This window comes from Miniopterus schreibersii (assembly GCF_964146895.1).
Source record: "Miniopterus schreibersii genome assembly, chromosome: 7".
Classification (NCBI taxonomy): Eukaryota; Metazoa; Chordata; class Mammalia; order Chiroptera; family Miniopteridae; genus Miniopterus; species Miniopterus schreibersii.
In genome coordinates, this window is record NC_138108.1 from 26,361,220 (window position 1) to 26,380,556 (window position 19,337).

The following is a 19,337-nucleotide window of genomic DNA, read 5'->3' on the forward strand; positions in this document are numbered from 1 at the left end:
GCGTATGAGCGAAATTAGGAGGGAAACTGTGTCCCATGTGCATCATGAGAATCTCCTTCATCCCATACGTAGTACTGAAAACATCACGCACGATAGGAGTTACAGTAGGTAAGGAGTAAGAGAAAGGCCTTACCCGAGGATAGACAGAGACTACGGGCAGCTTTAGAACGGTGGTGGTAGCATGCTTCTGGAAGAAAGAGTTTTGAGCTGGAAGGTAAAAGATGAGAAATCATCAACCATGGGGAAAGGCAGGGGAAGCTCATGTCAAGCAACTGAAACCTCAAGTGCAGGGACCCTGAGACTCTGAAAAGAGCAGAGGAGCAGCAGTGTAGTGATACGAAGAGGGAGTGATGCGATACTAGGTTGGGAAGTCAGCAAGATCCCAGATCAAAGGTGTGGCTGTGGGACAAGGCAGGGAATTTGGCTATTAGCCTGACATGCTTTAGTTGGGAAACTGTAGAAAGGCCAAGAGTGAAAGCAAGTGATGAAAACGAAGGCTCTTCCTTGGCCCAGGGGAAACACAGTGATGACTGAAACCATGATGTTGGCTTGGAGCTGAAGAGATGTTCATGGATTCAGGAGATATTTTAAAGGCAGAATCAGTAAGACTTGCTGAAAAAATTGGTTGTTAGGAAAGAAATAAGAAATACTTCCAGTGCTTTGGTTTGACAAAGGATTTAATCTTGTTGGATGAAGTGGTGCTCATGTGGGAGTAAACAGCTCTAAATTTGATGAGGTCTGAGGGAGACCCAAAGAAAGAGGTTTTGTGTTTCTGGAAGGTGTTTGGGTATAACTAAGTGGGCAAAGGGGGATTACACCACACGTTTCTGAGGACTGAGGGAGTGGCTCGCTGAAGATATTAATTAGAGCAAGGTTGCTTTAGCTGCACATGGAGTGATTTACAATGAGGGAAACACTCGCCATAGGAGTCCAGCTGTATAACCCATTCATCATGGCATGAGTTGACAAGAAACTGGACTAGGAGGTAAGGAAATAGGGAGGAAGGATCCAGCATGAGAGGAATCACAGGCAGAGAATTGGCAAGGTTTGGTGGGTAAACAGACTAGAACTGAAGAAGATGGCTCTGAGTGTTAATAATATATAAATAATAAACAAGAATATATAATTAATGAATTAGAGGGATGCTAGAATGAGAGGCTTGTTAAGGGAGTGGAAGAACATATTGAATTTAACAAAACAAATTATACACCTTAGGAAAATAGAGTAGACTATAGGGAAAAGAAGTTGTCAGCCTGGTCCTGTCACCAGGAGTTATAGGGGAGATTATTAGTGTGTACATGTTTATTGACATTAGTATATTTTGTCTTCTCTCATTAGCTTTGCTTTATAAGTATAGCATCTGTCTGGATTTACTGCTCATTTTCTCCTGGTTTACGGGTTTAGTTTGGAACGGAGAAGACATAGGAGGAAGGTGAGCAGTAGATAGCATGCTAGCTGTCCTCAGACTCATGCAGGAGGGATTAGATTTACCATGCATTCGATTTAGCAACAGTTTATTGCTTCTCTATTATGTCCTGGGCACTGTGCAAAGTCCTTGAGATACAAGAGACTTGAAAACATTCCAGTGCAATGAGCAGAGTTATGAGTGCAGTAATGCAAGGCTGTTGGAGTGAGTGATTAACTCCAGGGAGAAGCCATAGATGGATTTGCATTTGAGATAGGTTTTAAAGGCTGAACAGGAACTTGCCCTAGAAATGAGAAGGGCCAGAGCATCCTGAGTAGAAGGAGCATTTGCAAAACAAGAGATTCATGAAGTTGCAGGGCTGTCTTGTTAATTACTACAGTTTGGTGTTGCTGGTGTGTTGAGAGCATGGGATACTAGTGAAAGTCAGACTTGAGCCTGAAAAGGTAAGCAGAAGCCAGGTTACCTGAACCTAGACTTATGCGTGGGACAGTTCTAGGACATGGCAGGCTATCATGCAAGAAAGAATGGACAAACCTTTAGAATTGTCACTCTAACAGAAAAGATCGTGCTGTGATGGGAAGAGCTTTGGACTGGCTGTCAGATCACACAAGTTTTCCTTTGTTGTTTATTCACGCAACCATTCAACCAGGATTTATTAAACACCTATGATTTGCTTGGTACATTCTAGACTCTGGGGATAGTGGTGGACAAAGGTAACAAAGTAGTGAATGAGAAACGGTAATTCAGATAGTGCAATGTGGCATGAGGGGACTGAAACAGTATAGGTGACTAGGCGGGGGCACCTTGCAGACAAGGCACCGAAGGCACTGGCTTTAGATAGGGTGGGTGAGAAGGCCTCTGCAAGGGAGCCATATTCAAGCTGTTATAAAATATCGAGGAACCAGCAAGGTAAAGTCTGGGAGCAGAACCTTCCTTGCCAAGGAAGAGCGAAGGCTTGAGGGCATGAATGAGCTTGGTGTGGTGCATAATAAGGTCAGAGAGGGAGCCGGGCTTCGGAAGGTAAGGCTTGGATGATCTGGCAAGGGGTCTGGGCTTTATTCTAAACGGACTTTATTCTAAAGGGGTTTCCTACAGGGGTATAGTTTCGATTTTTAAAAGCTGCTTCTAGCTGTTATGCCGAGAATGGGTTTTAGATGGCAAGATTGGCATCAGGGAAACAAGTGAAAAGACCCTGAGATGTAGAAGAGGCTTGGACTAGTGCAGAAGTACAGAGGGTGACAGGTGGGTGAATATAGGGTATATTTTGAGGAGAGCACTGATATTTTTGCTGATAGATCTCTGCATATCTGTAAGATTTAAATTCTGTTGGGTTTAAGAAGGTTTATTTCCCTGATTTATGTATGGTAGGGATTATAGGAGCTGGATTTTTCTTGCTAACGGTCTCAAGATATGAATTTATGAGGATAAGTCAGCTAAGTTTTGGTAAAGGGCACTACTTACTGAAATTTCTTCTTTTTCCGAGACTAGCGGAAAATGTTTTGTTTGGTTTCCTTATTTTAAGAGTTATTATCTAGCCTTTTGTTTTGCTTATGATTTACAACCGTCCCCGTAAATCCCGTTTGTTATTGAAAAATGTTCAACATACAAAAGGAGTATATTAATTTAAAAGCTTTCCTAATTCTCTCTTTTTTTTATGATTTGAAGGTAACAGTCTATGTTGTAAGTTAGTAATAAAAAATAGATTTCATGTAGCAGTAATTTACTTAATAATCTTTATTGAAAAGAAAAAAATTAAGTAGATATATGGTTGTTATAACTCTAAAGGAAAACCTGAGAAACAAAATATTGGGTGTTTGTTTTTTTCTGTTTTGCATTATGGTTGCTTTAAGATATATTCTACTGCCCTCTGTTGGTTGTAATTAGATTTCTTCTGAAAGTGTCCTGATAAACCATTTCTCCTGATAACTCAAGATTTAATTATTAGTGTCATGTCTTTTATAGATGGTATGCCTGTGTTTGTCTAATAATTGTCAGACATAAATACATTCATTATATGCAACTGAATAATGTTTCCAACATACATGCTGAACAGTTATTACTCTGGCTTTTAATAAGCTCTAGAAATACATTAATTCCACCATATAAACTTTTTAGTGCTTAATGAAGAAAACTATTGTTCCAAAATACATAAATATATTTTTGCAAGTCAGGAATTCCAGCTATTGCAAAATAGATGAATTGAGAGTTTATAGTTAGTTTCCTCAATAAGAAATTTTCCCCTCCATTTTACTCTTTAGCTAGATGAGACAATGTAAAACCCTATTATTAAAAATATAGACCAGCTGTGTAAAATAAAAATAAAGACAGACTGTTTAAGACAGGGCTGTTTCCATATCCTCACAAACAATGTTACTTGAATTTGTTTATAATAAATTTCTTTAGTGAGTAATGTATACAGATGTTCACATCTGCACCAACATATGAGACATATTTGCTATAGATGTAGTGATTATGTTTTTCAAGCATGAATTCAGAATACTTATTCTTGGTGAAGGATTTTTGAAATATGAAAGATAGATTTTGTTTAGCAATAATATGCCTAACCGTGTTATTAAAAAGAACAGAACAAGATGAAATCAAGACCGGACCAGGTAATTCAGGACATATAGTCACATGAAACTAAACTAAACTAAAAAAAAAATAAAGTGCCACAAAAATAATTGGTTGATTGATAAGTACTGAGTGTTTACATGTACTTACCAACAAAGCACATTAAGCTCTAAGGTGGGGGTGGGGAACATCCAGCCTGCCACATATATTCAGCTGGTATTTGGCCTGTGAAATCATTTGGTCTGGTCCTGCCAAGGCAGCCACAGGCAGGACTCTAAATTCAAGAAATCTAGGAGCTTTTTTATAGCTAATTTTTAAGCTGATAATTTTGTATGGCCTGAGAATGATGTTATAAATATCCAAATGGCCCTTGGCAGAAACAAGTTTACCTACCCCTGCTCTGTGTGTTATTTTAACAAAATTGCCCTAAAAATATTCCGGGAATCATTCAGTTGATCACTCAGCCATCAAGCATTTGTTTCTTGCTAGGAAGACAAGAATCAACCAAGAGGAAGACTGGGAAAGGGAGTTTTGGAACGGAGAAAGAATAACTAAACTGTATATTTTAAATCACATCAAAGGAAAATAAAACTTGTGCCGTTTATCTATCATTCAAAGGGACTCTGTCTGCTGTTAACAGCTGCCACTCACCTTACCTGCATCATCCCAGGGGAAATCATTCTATGCATTGTCATGAGGCTGTGCTATGAAACGAGTCCCATTTGCCCTTCCCTAATCTACTTTCAGGTAGAAATTCATACTCCTTTACTGCTTCTTTTTCTATAAGACCAAAACAAAACAAAACAAAAGAACAATTCCCAGACACAGAAAAGGACCCTCACCCAGTTAGAACCACTAAACCCAGAGAGAGAATAAACGCCTCTTTTTTAGTGTTTCTCGACTCTTTAGACCCTTCTCATTCTTTGGACCCCTCTAATTCTTAGCTCTAGTTCTATCAGTGTGTTTCGGTATTTTCACTGCCACTGTGGCCTTTGTTTTCCAGACTCTGCTTTCTGCCTTCCACCTTCCCCTATAATTTTCCTTCTCCTTCCTTTTGAGTGATCATGCCGTGCTCAACTCTCTCCTCAGGGTTTTTAGTTCAGGGCCTAGCACATAATTAATGAGAGGTTATGAGACCCTTCTTCAGTTAATAGAAAGTGGGATTCTGGCCCAAGATCTTCAAAGACCTTAAAGTAGAAAACAATTTTACTATCACTCATCTGTTATAATATAGGTGTGGTAGGTATAATTCCTTAGATGTATTCATTTACTTATGCTTTGTATTTTTATAGTTATTTTTACCTCTTCATAAATCTTTTACATCGTTGTTCCATTGGATTTGAATCCTACACACTTATGAAGAAAGCAGGGCAGTTAATATCCCATCCTACAGCTGAGCAAAATTGAGGTAGAGATTAAATGACTTTCGTGGTCTCTGTCCATGAGTGAAAGGGCTGTGACAAGAATCTTTGCTGTGGTTCTATATTAACTAGAGTATAAATATCCATTTTGAACCATATATATACATACATACATATACATATATATATATATATATATATACTCACACACACACATAAAAATAGTATACATATTGAATAACATGCAAAATATATTTTAAAACAAATAAACATATATGTAAATAAATATATGTGTATTTTCTTTATAAAAATGTAGCAGTTGGAGGATGTTTCTGTTAGACTGTTTCATATGGGCCATAATAGCCATGTGCATGTTATGCAGACTTGAAAAACCAACGGTTCTAAAGGTTGTCTGCTAGCAACTAATGAGAAAAATCTTTCTCGTGCTTAATTTGCTTTGGTAGATGCTTTTTGCAAAGATCAGTTGAGCTTGGCACTATATTACATGTCTCACTGAGTGGAGAGGAGGAAGATGAAAGGACGTAATTAATTAGAAGACCAGCCTTAAGACTCCTGTGCTTAAAGAGCTGTCCAGCCCCAGGGGATTACTTCAAGCCTGAGGCTGGGACAGGCTCCTTCACCTAATTACTGCTACTTCTTGTCCTAATGAGGTTCTGCTTCTTTCCTTTAGCAGAGTGAGGAGCATTTCTGATGCTCTAGATAAAGAATCTGGATGTGGCCTATTTAGTTACTTTAATGTGGGGAGAGAGAAATGAGGGGGATCAAGAAATGCACCTATTTAGAACAACAGTTAATGTAATGATTTATCTGACAGAGCTATCCCACCGTAATTTGTCCCCGAAGAGACTTATTAGGGACTATGACTTGAAAGCTCATTACCATTGCCTCCAGACAGGTTGGTGTGGTCTCGGGCCTCTAAGCTTGCAGCGGCTTATGTGGAAATATATCAGCAGCACAGCACGGAGCCAAATGCAAAAAACAGATGCCTTGCTGATTGTACGTTAAACTCCGAGGCAGGGTCAGCCACAGGCTAAACTATTAATTAGCTAATGTTTGCCTCTGACGGCCTTCGACTTCTTTTATTGGCCTCTTTCTCTGCTTTCATGGTATCACCTCCTTATTGTCTCATGCTCTCTAATTGCCCAGAGCCCCTGCTTGGGCCTGCCTGCTTTGGCAGGACTCTGTGCCCTGAACCTCACAATTTCTCACAGCCATCAAAACCTGCCCTCGTTTAGACTCTCAGGTTGAAATACGACCTCAACATACTGTACACTCGGGTGTAGTAAGGACCTGTAGTACACTAGTATTTGAGGATGGTTCAGTGTGACCTTCCTTCCTTCTGCCTTGATAGGGAGAAAATATTTTAATGCAAAGTACAAAGTATATAATGATGGCGAATCAATGAGAATAACTATATAATAGTTGTTTTATATAACATAGGTTACATGTCAATAATGGCAAACAACACATTCAGTGACTTAAGCTAACAAAGGTTTGTTTCACATTGCAAATTGGGCTGTCAGGGTTCTCTGATCCCCTTAATCACCCAGAGACCCAGGGCCCAGACTGGGGAGCAGCCACCATTTCCAACATTGTCAGTTGCTGTGCCAAAGGAAAGAAAGCTCTAGAGGGACACATGTTGTTAATAAATGCTTTGACCTGGACATGACACATCTTGAGGGGCACTGGAAAATTAGGAACATTGTTGATGGTCTGGTCCTCATATTTATTCATCTTTTATCCTCAATAACTACCACAGTACTGGACACAGCAAAGACAGTGAATGTTTATTAAGATGAAATGATTTCCAGGAGTCTGGTTTCTTTTGGGTTTCCCTTAGTCCTTCTTAGACTGAAATAAATGACAGAACCCATGAAGTAAAACCTGTAGGTCTCTAGATTCAGGTAAGAGGAATTTAAAGCCCTTTGAATCTATCTTAGAAGAATAGAATTTAATTCCAGGATAGAGCATTCATGGCCAGATCAATTTCATGAATGTCATATTCCTTCCAGTGATTAAAGGAAACAGCTCCGTACAATTATTCCTTTTTACTCCTTGACACATGGTATTGTGCAGTGAATGTTTGTTGAATGACCCCTATGTGGACAATCCATGGCTTATGATCAGTTTTTAGAATATTTTGTGTCAGAGAGCTGAAGACTATACTGTTTTTTACAAAACACTTTTTTGCATGGTTGTATAGTGGAATTTTATTAAGTGTGCATTTTCAGTCATATAAATTGAGCCATCTATATACACACACAGGAAAAATAGAGAGAGAAAAAAATATAGATGGAGGTATACAGTCCAGGCAGTTCTGTCTTCCATTCCATTCACTGAGCTTATGCTTCTAAGAAGGTGTGAGATGAAACTCTACTGTGGTCTCAGTTGAACACAACTCAACTATGAGAGCAGCTCAGCCCATTGCATGTGCTTCTAATATGCAGATATATATGGCCAAGCACTTTTCTCTACAACTTGACTTTGAAATGTATGCCAACTGTTTCATTGGCATTTGCCCGGAGAACCAGTGATCTGTTCCAATGCTGGAGGAAACCTGGCTATATTGGGGCTCACTGTAAGGTGGTATACTTGTTTCCAGGATGGTGTCATTTTGACTGTGTGGGGTTTTTTTGCCTAAAACTTTAGGACCTAACATCCCCTGTAGAATGAGACTCCATGCATTCTTATTTGTTAGATACCTAAACATCATCAGTAAAGATGACCTTACTTTCTATAGTCTTTCTATATTATTTTGGTCAAAATATGTTGCTCTGTCTGCTCTTTCCATGTGTGGGTCTAGAGTTATGCTGGAGCCTATATCCTACCAGAAGACTAGATATACCCATGTGCATATGTTGCTTTTGCGTGTCACAAGTGGGTTAACATTGGTTCTCCATCTTTTCCTCCAGAGTGCCTACCGCATGTTTACAAACAACACGTGTTTGAAGCACATGATCACCAAAGTCCGACGGGACACCCACCACTTTGAACGCTACCAGCACAACCGGGACCTTGTGGGATTCCTCAACATGTTTGCAAACAAACAGCTGGAGCTGCCGAGGGGCTGGGAAATGAAACACGATCATCAGGGCAAGGTAACCTGCGTGTGGCCTTGGCACTTGGCTCTGCCCTTCAAGTGAGGGCGGAAAGCCCTTTGTGATGTGAAACAGTCCATCTCCTGGTTCGCGCGAAACCTGGGCAGGCAGGTTGTTACTACAAACAGTTACTACACTCTTCTGAAGTAGTGTATGCAGTGGATGGGTGTGGGGCATTTGTTGGTGAAATACTCATTTTTGCCTAGGTATTTTCCGTGTAACCTCTCACCATTTTCTGTTGATCAGAGAAAAGGTGTCTTAGGCAATGACATTTCCTTCTTCCTAGTTGAACAGCTTGTGTTATGGACAGTGGAATACAAGTTGTATTGTTTGGAGAAGGTGGTTAGGAGGTTGCTAAGCAACTACACAAGGCGCGCCTTTGTGACGCTGTCTGGGTCTGGGCCTCAGTCCTGTTGGTTCAGAGCCCTGATGTTAGCGCCTCAGACAAGCACACAGGTGGATTAATTTATGATGAGAAACCTGTAGCTGGGTCACACAGTCCGGAGCAACCACATGTGTACTTCCTTTGTAGACAGGTGAACCAGAAAGCCGGGCTATAGTCAGGAGGCTGTTACATGAGTACGAAACTGGAGTGAGAAACTTAGTAATTTTTATAAGGTATTCCTCAGCTAAGATTTTGTTTATTTGACTCTTGTTTAGCACCGCCTATGAGCCATGAACCGCCTGTGCTTTTTATATGTTTAAGCTTCTGACAACAGCTCCACAGACAGTACTATGATTATCACTGCCAGTTACAGGGAAGGAGCTTCAGGTCTGGAGGGGCTGGGCGACTTGCCCAGTGTCACAGTGATAGGCAGTGACTGAGCTCTCACCCGCGCAGTCTGGTTGAAGGGTCCGTGCTCTTAACTGTGACACTGTGCTCTCCAAGTAGTGCCAACATCAGTTTCCCTGTCTGTAAAAAAGACTTTACATCACTTGTAGGGTGGGGAGGGGTCAAATGACATGATATTTAAAGTAACTGTGCTTGGCTTATTCATTCAATAAATATTTATTGAACACCTGTGCAAGACATAAACCAGCTACTTCATACAATTGCCATTCTCATGGAAAGTGATGGGCAATAAACAAGTAAATAAATATATAGCATGCCAAGAGCCCATTAATGCTATGATTTACAAGAGAGCAGGAGTCTGGGACTAGAGAAAGACATAGTGGAGAGCTTTTTTATATAGGGTAGCTGGGGAACGCCTCACAGATAAGGCTATAGGTGAACAGAGACCTGAACTAAGTGAGGAGGAAACCAGATCAGGAGAAGCACATTCAAGATGAATGAAATGTGTAAAGTGCTCAGTAAATGCCAGTTTCCCCCAAAGTACCCTCTAGCTGTAGTGCCACAGAACCATCTTATTTATCCCAAGCTCATCTCCTAGCAATCTCCTCTGAGAACCTCTAAGCGGTCAAAATAGGTCTTACAAAGTGCATGTATTTTAAGGCATGGGAGGAACCCTCAGGCTCTCGCTGAAACTGTTGGCTTCATTTCTGTAAATTTCTAATAAACCTCCAGTTCCCAGCCCAGAAAGGATTGGACGTGGCAAGCATGAAGGTCAGAGTAGATGGAAGAGAACGGATTTGTGATCACGTCCCTGGACCGCGGGTAAAATCCTGTAGTCAGAGTCAGGTGGGCACGGCAGGGAAGCCTTTCGAGGACACCCCAGGAAGCTGGAAGCAGGGACACCTGCCACTTGCTGTGCTCTCCTCCCAGAGGAGATTGTCACATTGCTGGTGTTGAATTTGGTTCAATATCCTGGGAGCCAAGTGTTTGGAAACATTCTACTGAATGGAAGGGCATAGATGGTCGATGTAAGGACTTTGAAAAATACTGACAGTATTATGCCTGGGTGTACAAGAGCAGTAACATACCTAGAATTCAGCTCTCTTCTCGGACAAGACGTTTGCCTGGTGTCATGAAGAGCTATACCCATCAGAGAACCACTGGTCCAGGAAAACCCCCAGTTGCGATAATACTGCATATATTCCTGCTCTGTGTAGAGACTTCACTTGCTCAGTCATTTTGTATCCTTAGCTAAAGGGAATTGGGAACTTATGTACATGTAGGAGGAGGTCCCCTTCTGCCAGTCATAACTTGCCAGACATGCTTCAGGGGAGAGCTTCTTATTAACAGCCCCTGGACCTTGAGAAAAGTTTAAGTTGCATTTAGGGTACTGTTGAAGATGAATTATGATTGAGGATTGAGAACAAGCTCTGTCTCATAGCTTTTATAAAAGTCTCAGTGGTTAAACAGCAGTAAACATTACCCCGGCTGCATGAGTAACACGATTCATCTTATTCCCTGAGGGCTTTGGACTCAGGTAGGGGTTTCAACTGAAAGTGGTAGGCATTGGAAAAAACCCGAATGTGGGCTGGTAGATAGCTGACCTCACAATCTGCTTGTGGATTTGCAGTTGAATGCCCGTTGGCATGGATGACATACAAGAACCCCTGCCCTGTGGACAAAACAGATTATCAGATAGGCCTGAAAGCCTATTACTTTAGCCTGATCTCTCCCCTTCCTGTATTAGGACTTTAACAAGATTTTTAACTAAGCTGGACACCTTAGCACTAAGCAGGTATACCTCCCTGTGATTCCTCCCTATCTTTCCTGTACACATGACTGGCTTCCAATGAACTAACGTAACTTAAAGGAACATTTGGGGGAGGCTTGTGCTCTGTCTGTGTTCGGTTGTTCTGCTTTTGACTGCACATTAGAAATCATAGCTCCCGTCCTCCGGGCAATTAGTGTTTTCTTCTAGCCCTGAAATTTTAGCCCCCTTTTATTAATGAATTTGTTTGTTTCCAGAACATTTAAAGGGAGTAAACTTTTTTCCATTTACTGTAACATCAAAAGCTGTTAAGTATTAGTTGTTTTCCTACAGTGATGAGTGATTTCTGGTGTGTCCAAATCCCCATCTACGTGAAATGATTCTTAAGAGGGATGCTCTCAAACTTAGCTCTTGGGTTTATGAAATTTGGCTCCATCTTCTCTTCTCAAGTGCAGCATTTTCCTTTCGAGTTTTCATTTAGTCATTCAACACACTTCTGAAGGCCCACTGTGTGCTTGCCACTGTGATAACAGTGATAAGAGCTGACACTTACTGTAGCATGCTGTGGTATGCAGCATTGACTATGCGATGTTGTGAGTACTTAGATTAGCTCCTTTCATGTTCACAGCGGCCTTGTAGATAGCTGCTATGCTTAGCAACATTTTATAGACAAGGAAATTGAGACACAGCATGGTTAGTGAATTGAACAAAGTCCCACAATTCGTAAGAGATAGAATTGAATTTGAACCCAGGCAGCCCAGCTCCAGAGTCTGTGCCCTTACCCTGCCTCTCACCAGTGAGAAGGGTCATTTATAATGAAGGGAGTGAAAGGTACTGCGGAGGAGTAGGGGCTTTCAGACAGTCATCATCGAAGGGCAGCCTGGTGGGTGAGCTGCTCTCGGCTCTCCGGGCATAAGCCATCAGTCCTTTCTTGAATCCCTGCGTACTTTGACTTGTATTGCTTCATGATGTCTGTCCCCATTTGTCTCGTGGTATACTTGTCAACATGCTTTACCTTCTCAAACAGATGCCCCCTTCTTAAGAATTCTTTTTTTAAATATACCTTTATTGATTTCAGAGAGGAAGGGAGAGGGAGACAGAGAGACAAAAACATCAATGATGAGAGAGTCATTGATCGGCGGCCTCCTGCATGCCCCGACTGGGGATCCGGCCGCAACCCGGGCCTGTGCCCTGACCGGGAATCGAACCCCGATCTCCCGGATCCTAGGTCGACGCTCAACCGCTGAGCCACGCCTGGCCAGGCAAGAATTCCTTTATTTATTTTTTAATTATCCCCTTTTCTACCCCCAGTGCCTGTCACATAGAAGGTTCTCAGAACAAGTTTGATGAATGAATGAGACTCTCACTGCCTGTAGTTTCCCGGTTATTCAGCCATCTCTGCTCAGGAAAAATGAAGAAGCTGCCAGGCTCCCCCCCCCGCCCCACTCTCACCAGAAGTAGCCCCCAGATTTACCCCATGTAACCTCTGTTAATGCATGTGTTGTCTTGGACTTTTCGCATTACATGTTTGAACAAGGTAGTAATTATGCTTGTACTGCACTTTAGCTGTCTTCAATTTTGAAAGAGACTCTTTTTTCTAATTACTTAAGGCCAAGGGTTTAAACTGGGTGAGGTTTCACAGGATTCTAGATCTGGTATGCTCTTTTAGGGCGTTCTAGGGTGAAAAATGTCCTCGATTCACATAAAAGAAGTAAAATGTTCTTTTAAAATTAACTATTAATGAAAGGCTAAGAACAGAATATCAGACCTTGCTAGGGAAGATGATGATGATAATGATGATACCTGTATTTATTCAGCTCCTACCATGTGTCAGGCACTGTAGTAGGTGCTTTTCCATGGATTATCTTATTTACACTTCATGGCAATTTATAAATTGGGTATTATCTGCTGGGAGGGTTTGTCTTTGGAAATGAGAGCTACTTTATCATCTCAAAGAAGAGGAGTTTCATGCCAGATGCTGGGATTACTAGTACCCTTCAAGGCGGAGTCACACGTGAAGGTCTTGATTAGATCACACGTGTTCTAGCAAAGGCCATATCACCAGAAACACATACATGGCTTCATTCTTAAATACCATACAGTCCTTATGGTACTCTTATGTGCTCGGGGCACATAGAATAAAGCAAGGGAATGGAGTTCACATATATTGACAGCTTATTAGATGCCAGTCTCTATATTAGATGCCTGGCCCTATGCTAAAGATATTATATTAGCTCTTTTAATTTTTACAGTAATCCTATGGAATAAGTTTTACTCTAAATGAAGAAACCAAGGCTCAACCAGGTTAAGGATGCAAGTAAATTCTTGGATACATATCCATATTTTTCTGTATTTAAAACCTGTAATAATTTTTCTATACAAGGTTAGTCTAGATCTTACTGCCACTAACCACCTAACTTGAAATAACGTCATATAAATTTACTATCATATGATGTCATGTAAATTTACTGTCAAATATTATCATATAAATTTACTGTCATAAATTTATGGAATGTAAATGTAAAACGTGGGAATGTAAAACAGGGAAGCCACTTAGAAGTGGTTTGACAGTTCTTTAAAAAAATGTTATACAAAGAGTTGCCACATGTTTCAGAGATTTGACAACTAGGTATATTATACCCAAGAGAAATGAAAATATACTTCCACACAGAAACTTGTACACAAATGTTCATAGGAGCATTATTCATAATAGCTAAAGGGTGGAAACAACGCAAATGCCCATCAACTGATAGATAAATAAATGTGGTGGATCCAGGCAATGGAATATTATTTGACAATACAAAGGAATGAAGTACTGATACAACATGGATGAACCTTAAAAATGTTTGCTAAGTAAAAGAAACTAGTTACAAAAGATCACCTATTGTATGATTTCATTTATATGAAATTTCTAGAATAGGCAAATCTACAAAGAAAGTCTATTTCTGGTTTCATTGAAAGTGAGATGGGGAGTGAATGCTAATGGGTACAGAGTTTCTTTTCCTGTAGTGGGGGAACATTCTAAAATTAGGCTATGGTGATATTGCACAACCCTGTGTATGTACTAAAGAACAGTGAATTACATACTTTAAGTGGGTGAAATGGGTGGATTGTGTAGTATCTGAATTATATCTCAATAAAGCTGTTTAAAAAATTAATAGGTTCGATTAGAGAAAGACCAAGATTACTTTTGGCTCCTAGATTCTGTAGATTCCTGATTCTTCAGCCTTGAAGATTAGACGATACAGTTCCACACTGGATTTGACATCAAATATGTAATGCTTTTTTGGGGCTTTTAATTACATTTGGAAAGGTCTCTTGTTCAGAATTCCACAGTGTGTTTTAATCAATATTTTATCCCATTATTTGATTTCCTTAATTATTTTGATTCTCTAATGGTGGGACTAGCAATTTAGCCAAGTTTTATTTTATGCAGGATTGTCCTTATGAGACTGTGGCCAACATCTATGTATTTATTGGATTGAAGGCCTAGGATTTTCACCTAACATAGAGGAAACATTTTGACTTGCCTCATTTTGAAACAAAACATCTAATAAGAAAAGAAAGTGTCCCAGTACAAAAAAATGTTTCTACTTGCTTCCTGTTGTCATAATTCTTAAATTTTTGTACACTCTCAGGAGTGTGAAAATCAAGGGTTATTTGAGTTCTGGGCTATAGTGATGATATAGACACTTTCTATTTTTTGGAAGAAATATACATCAGTAGTATTAAAATGTGACTTATTTTAAATGTTTCTGGTTCTTGGCTGAGTTTTATCATTAGTATGTGCTCATGGGGATAATACTTATATCTGGAAGACAAATATGGGCTTTAATAAGGAAAACCAAATGTTATTTAACTTAGGAGTTTTCTTTCTTTCATTCATTTGATGAAATTAAATTTGAGAAAATAATGCCACAATGGGGTTAGGATTTCTGGACCCATCACTATCTGATCTGACCTCTGTGAACCTCAGTTTTCTCTAAATGGAGGGGTAGTAACCTGTCCTGTCCAACTCCTGGGGCTGTGTTTAGCATCAACTTAGATAATGGAGGGATTGCAAATGGAAGAAAAAACAATTAGGATTATAATTATCACAATTTATTCAGTAATTGACATAATATTACTTGACTTACAGTGTAAAAGATAAAAGCTCTACAATAAAAACCTTTTCATGTTTATGATTTAATTTGAGGAAAGCAAAAATACGGAATATCCAAAATACCTACAAAATACAGTGAACCATTTTATTTTATTTTTAGCCAGGAGTGCTGCTAACCTGGTTATTACTACCCAGCTCACCAAAATCTTGATTTGAATGTTTGGGTAGAAATAAGAATCTATATAAAATAATAACTAAAGAGTTTCATCAATTTAGAGTTTTATAAAAATGATAAACATTTGTTGTTAATGGCTGAATCCTACTCTAATGGGAAGGTCATAATGCTTTTACGAAGGATATACTATAGGAATAGGACAGTGCCCCATCCCATCTCTTGATGAACGGCTGATCGCCCTTGACCATGGTGGTCCAACAGCATGGCTTTGTCAAAGGAGGACTCCTTTTGTTGTTCTTGGTCTTTGTTGTCCATATAGTTCATGACCACCGCAGGACAGTCTGCCCTCAGACGTTAGCTCTCACCTGAAAACCGTGCAGCAACCCGGAGTGGCTTCTGTTTTTCTACCCTGAGTGCTCTGTTATTGTCCTCATTCCGGTAGATTTGTTCTCCTGCCAGATCAGTGGCTTCTACTCTGGTGGTTACAGTCTCAATCAGCCATGGTCATGAAAGTAGGGTTTTTAAAACATCTGTAGCGAGATAAGTAACTTTCTCCTGAGAACTGGGTCTGAAATCAAATCCACACATTTGCACAGAATCGTGCGCTTTCTACATAAAGCCGCCAAACACCCCTCCCCCAGGCTGGGCTCCCCTTAGTGCCTCTCATCTGGCCAACAGAAGAATGTGCTCCGTGCACTGGTATAGGGTCTGCAGGGGTCCAGTGCAGACTGACTTAGTTCTGGCGTGGGGTACCTGGCAAGATTTTATAGCGAAGATAGGATTTGATGAACTTTGAGTGATGAGTAGGATTTTGATAAAAAGAGGTTATAGAAAAACACCCAACATAGTGGTGTAGGGACAGGAACACATCAGTTGGGTGTGTTTGAAAGAGACTTTGTGTTACACACACACAGGGAAATTTAGAGACTGTATTAGACACACACACACACACACACACACACACAACATCTAATGATCTAAGTTTGGACCCAAGGCCTGGAAGGCTCCAGATCCAGTCGAGTCTGAAGGTAAGAAAGCAACAACGTCTCAGTTCACACAGTTGGGCAGGAGTTTCTCCTCCTCAGCCTTGTTGTTTTATTCAGGTCTTCAATTGATTGCTGAGGCCCACCCACACGAGGGAGGCCAGTCTGCTTAACCAGTGTGCTGATTCCAGCGTTAATCTCATCCACACATCACAGACACACCCAGAGTCGTGTTTGCCACATGTAGGGCACCCATGGCCCAGTAAAGTAGACCCATAAAATTAACCATCACAAACCCATAGCAATGAAACAAAGTCAGTGGAAGCTCCGTCACAGAGGACTAGGAATAACTGAGAGAATGACGTGCATAATTAGAAAACACTAGGAAGTTTGTTACTTACGTTCACATAATGGGCTTATTTTGTTTATTTCCCGTCAGATGTTAAATGTGGAATAACTGTTTTCCCCCTGCCTCTTTGTTGTGTGCTCTCAAACAGTATTAACAAAGCTCCCCCCCATCATTCTACTTGGGCCTAAATTAAAATACTAAGAAACGGTGAGCTTTAAAAATATCATGAACTCTGTTTTCTCTTTAAATAAATAGGTAAAATAGTAACCATCTTATTTTAAAATGAAATAGCCTTTCCAATGGTTTATGTTTTTTCCCCTACAAAAAAAACATGTGCTGTAATATCTTCCAGCTAAACTGACATCTACTTCTGTATCTAGGCTTTGTAACTATAGGGGTTTGTGACTTTGGATGTCAGATTGGGGTCGAATGGTCCAAATACCCAGTTTTGATGAACATGACAAGTGGCAGTTATGGGTATAAGGATAGACTTTTAGAAGAGAACAAATATTTGAACAGTGGAAGCGACCGCCATCTGAGCCTACATGAGGACTCTCAGTTTACCAGACCTAATAGCCTGTGTGGCTGCAGAAGTTGCCCCCGTGATGACATATTCTCTGGTTTCAATCCCACAAGAAGCTGATGGCCACAATTTATTGGGTCAGGTTCATCTCAATGAGTAAAATGCAACTTAATATTGTGAGGTCTCAAATGAATATCAAAGTCTCTTAGCAGGATAAGTTCTGCACTTTGAAAAATATGTTTTTGGGTTTTTGGTGTTTTGTTTTGATTTGTCAACTTAACCAGTACATTTGTTATTTTTGTAGCACATCTCTTCAGTTGCTTCGAAACAACTAATATCTCTGGTGGTTACTTGGTTCAATCACCTCAAGTTACACAGCAATCCGGGTGGAGATGGAATTGTATACATAGCACATGGTTTTTAGACAATCTCTTGCTCATTTTAAGGGGGTAAAACGTTTTAGATTAAAAAATAACCCCCATAACTATACATAGAAGGCAAAGGTAAAGAATCTTCCTGGCATAGTGTGCCTTTTTGAATGAGGGAATAGAGCGGAGATTGGTTTTGTGAATATATTTCTAAGTAAAATGCTAGACTCAGGGAACCTTGAAGAAATTGCCCAAATATGGAGATAGCCTTGGCCTTTTATTTTTAAACAGTTGTCTTCATGACCTGCAGTGGGTCTTTTTTTTTTTTTTAATATAATATGCTATTTTAAAATTTCATGGCAATGATCTTCTTCTACGCTACCTAAAATGGGCTGATTCGGAAAACTCCATTTTCATTCTTCTATAGTAATGTGCTGGTAAATGTTTAACAGCCAGCTCTCCAGGTTAGGTGTGGAGGAGGGCTGATTTGTACCATTTGCCATTTTCCACAGTGTAAATTCTCCCACCATAGCCATTTCCATGCTGCCAGCATCATTTGTCAACTTAACCAGTACATTTGTCAACTTAACCAGTACATTTGTTATTCAGCCAGCCCACAGAACACCTTAAAGTTTCTCATCAACTCTCATGAGCCAGTACAAGCCATCTCTAGCATATCACTGGCTCTCCTATAATATTTCCAACGTCTAAATACCTCCACTCCCAACATATAAACCTATCACTCCTTTAACATTTTTACATCTAAAGTGTTGGGGGATATTGAATTTAGCCACATCTACTAACCAACCAGCTGTTTCCAGAACTCTAGCTTAAGTACCATGATTCCTGTTTTCTCTCCTAGCAACTTCAGATCTCTGATCATAGCAGCTTAACAAAATAACCTTCCTTAACTTTTTTTGTGACTGATACAGATATCATGGAATATTTAGAACCACTCCCTCCTTCAAATGAACCAAGCGGTGGATAATGTTAGCATGATTTTTTTTTTACTTATAATAAACTGTATCATTAAGTCTTTTTCATCTTTACTGTTGGTAATAGAGTTCTGTTTGGGATAAAATACAGAGAAAATAATAGCATATAGTTCCTTATACTTAGGGAGATACTAGGGGGATCCAGGAGCTGAGAAGAAATTTATATTTTGGAAGGGAGAGAAAGTGTAAGTAAATACATCCTTATAAAAATTAAAATAGATGGCACTTTTTTGAATATTTCTAAGACTTTATAGAGTTGAGAAGCCAGAAATTAGGACAGATTCATTATGCAGTACTTCTAACTTATAAATTGTTGTTCTTTCATTGTTTCCGGAGCTCTTTAGAGAAAGAAGATGATCTGATGTTCTGTCTTTCTGTAGCTTAGTTACAAACACTTTTTGTTTTATTTTGTTTACACAGTCTTTTAATACGGATTTCTGGTTTGGCAGAATGTTAACTGGAAACAATTTCAAACTTCTGTAACTTAGCTTTGTTGAAATTGAGGTTGGTATTTCTTCACAAATACTGATGGCCTTTTCTTTTCTTAAAATAATAGAAGCTTAAAAAAAGAAAGAATTGTGAAAAGAGAGAAGTGTATTTTGTTTGGCCTTGCTAAAATACCACTTGGCTCCAGGCAGCCCATATTTCCTGACTGTGACCATGCCCCGAAGCAGCGAGAGGGTAGACGTTTTCAAAATGAGATTTAAGTTTGTGCGCTTGCATTCCTCTGTTTTTCACTGTGTTGTTAGTCTGAGTTAGTCCAGCACTGTGAAGCTTGAGTGAATTTCCTTAATGAAACTTAAC

At 39.8% G+C, this 19,337-nt stretch overlaps 1 protein-coding gene across 7 annotated transcripts in view; it reads left to right on the forward strand.

Moving 5' to 3' along the window:
- HECW2 (HECT, C2 and WW domain containing E3 ubiquitin protein ligase 2) overlaps positions 1–19,337 on the forward strand; it is a 292,351-nt gene that overhangs the window by 193,293 nt on the left and 79,721 nt on the right. For all 7 annotated transcript variants that reach the window (XR_013999195.1, XM_081142782.1, XM_081142786.1 and 4 more), the window contains one exon: positions 8,292–8,477. Coding sequence is in view for 6 of the 7 variants with exons in the window: in XM_081142782.1 (XP_080998908.1) it covers positions 8,292–8,477 (186 nt within the window). In the remaining variant the exon portion in view is untranslated. The remainder of the gene's footprint in view (positions 1–8,291; positions 8,478–19,337) is intronic.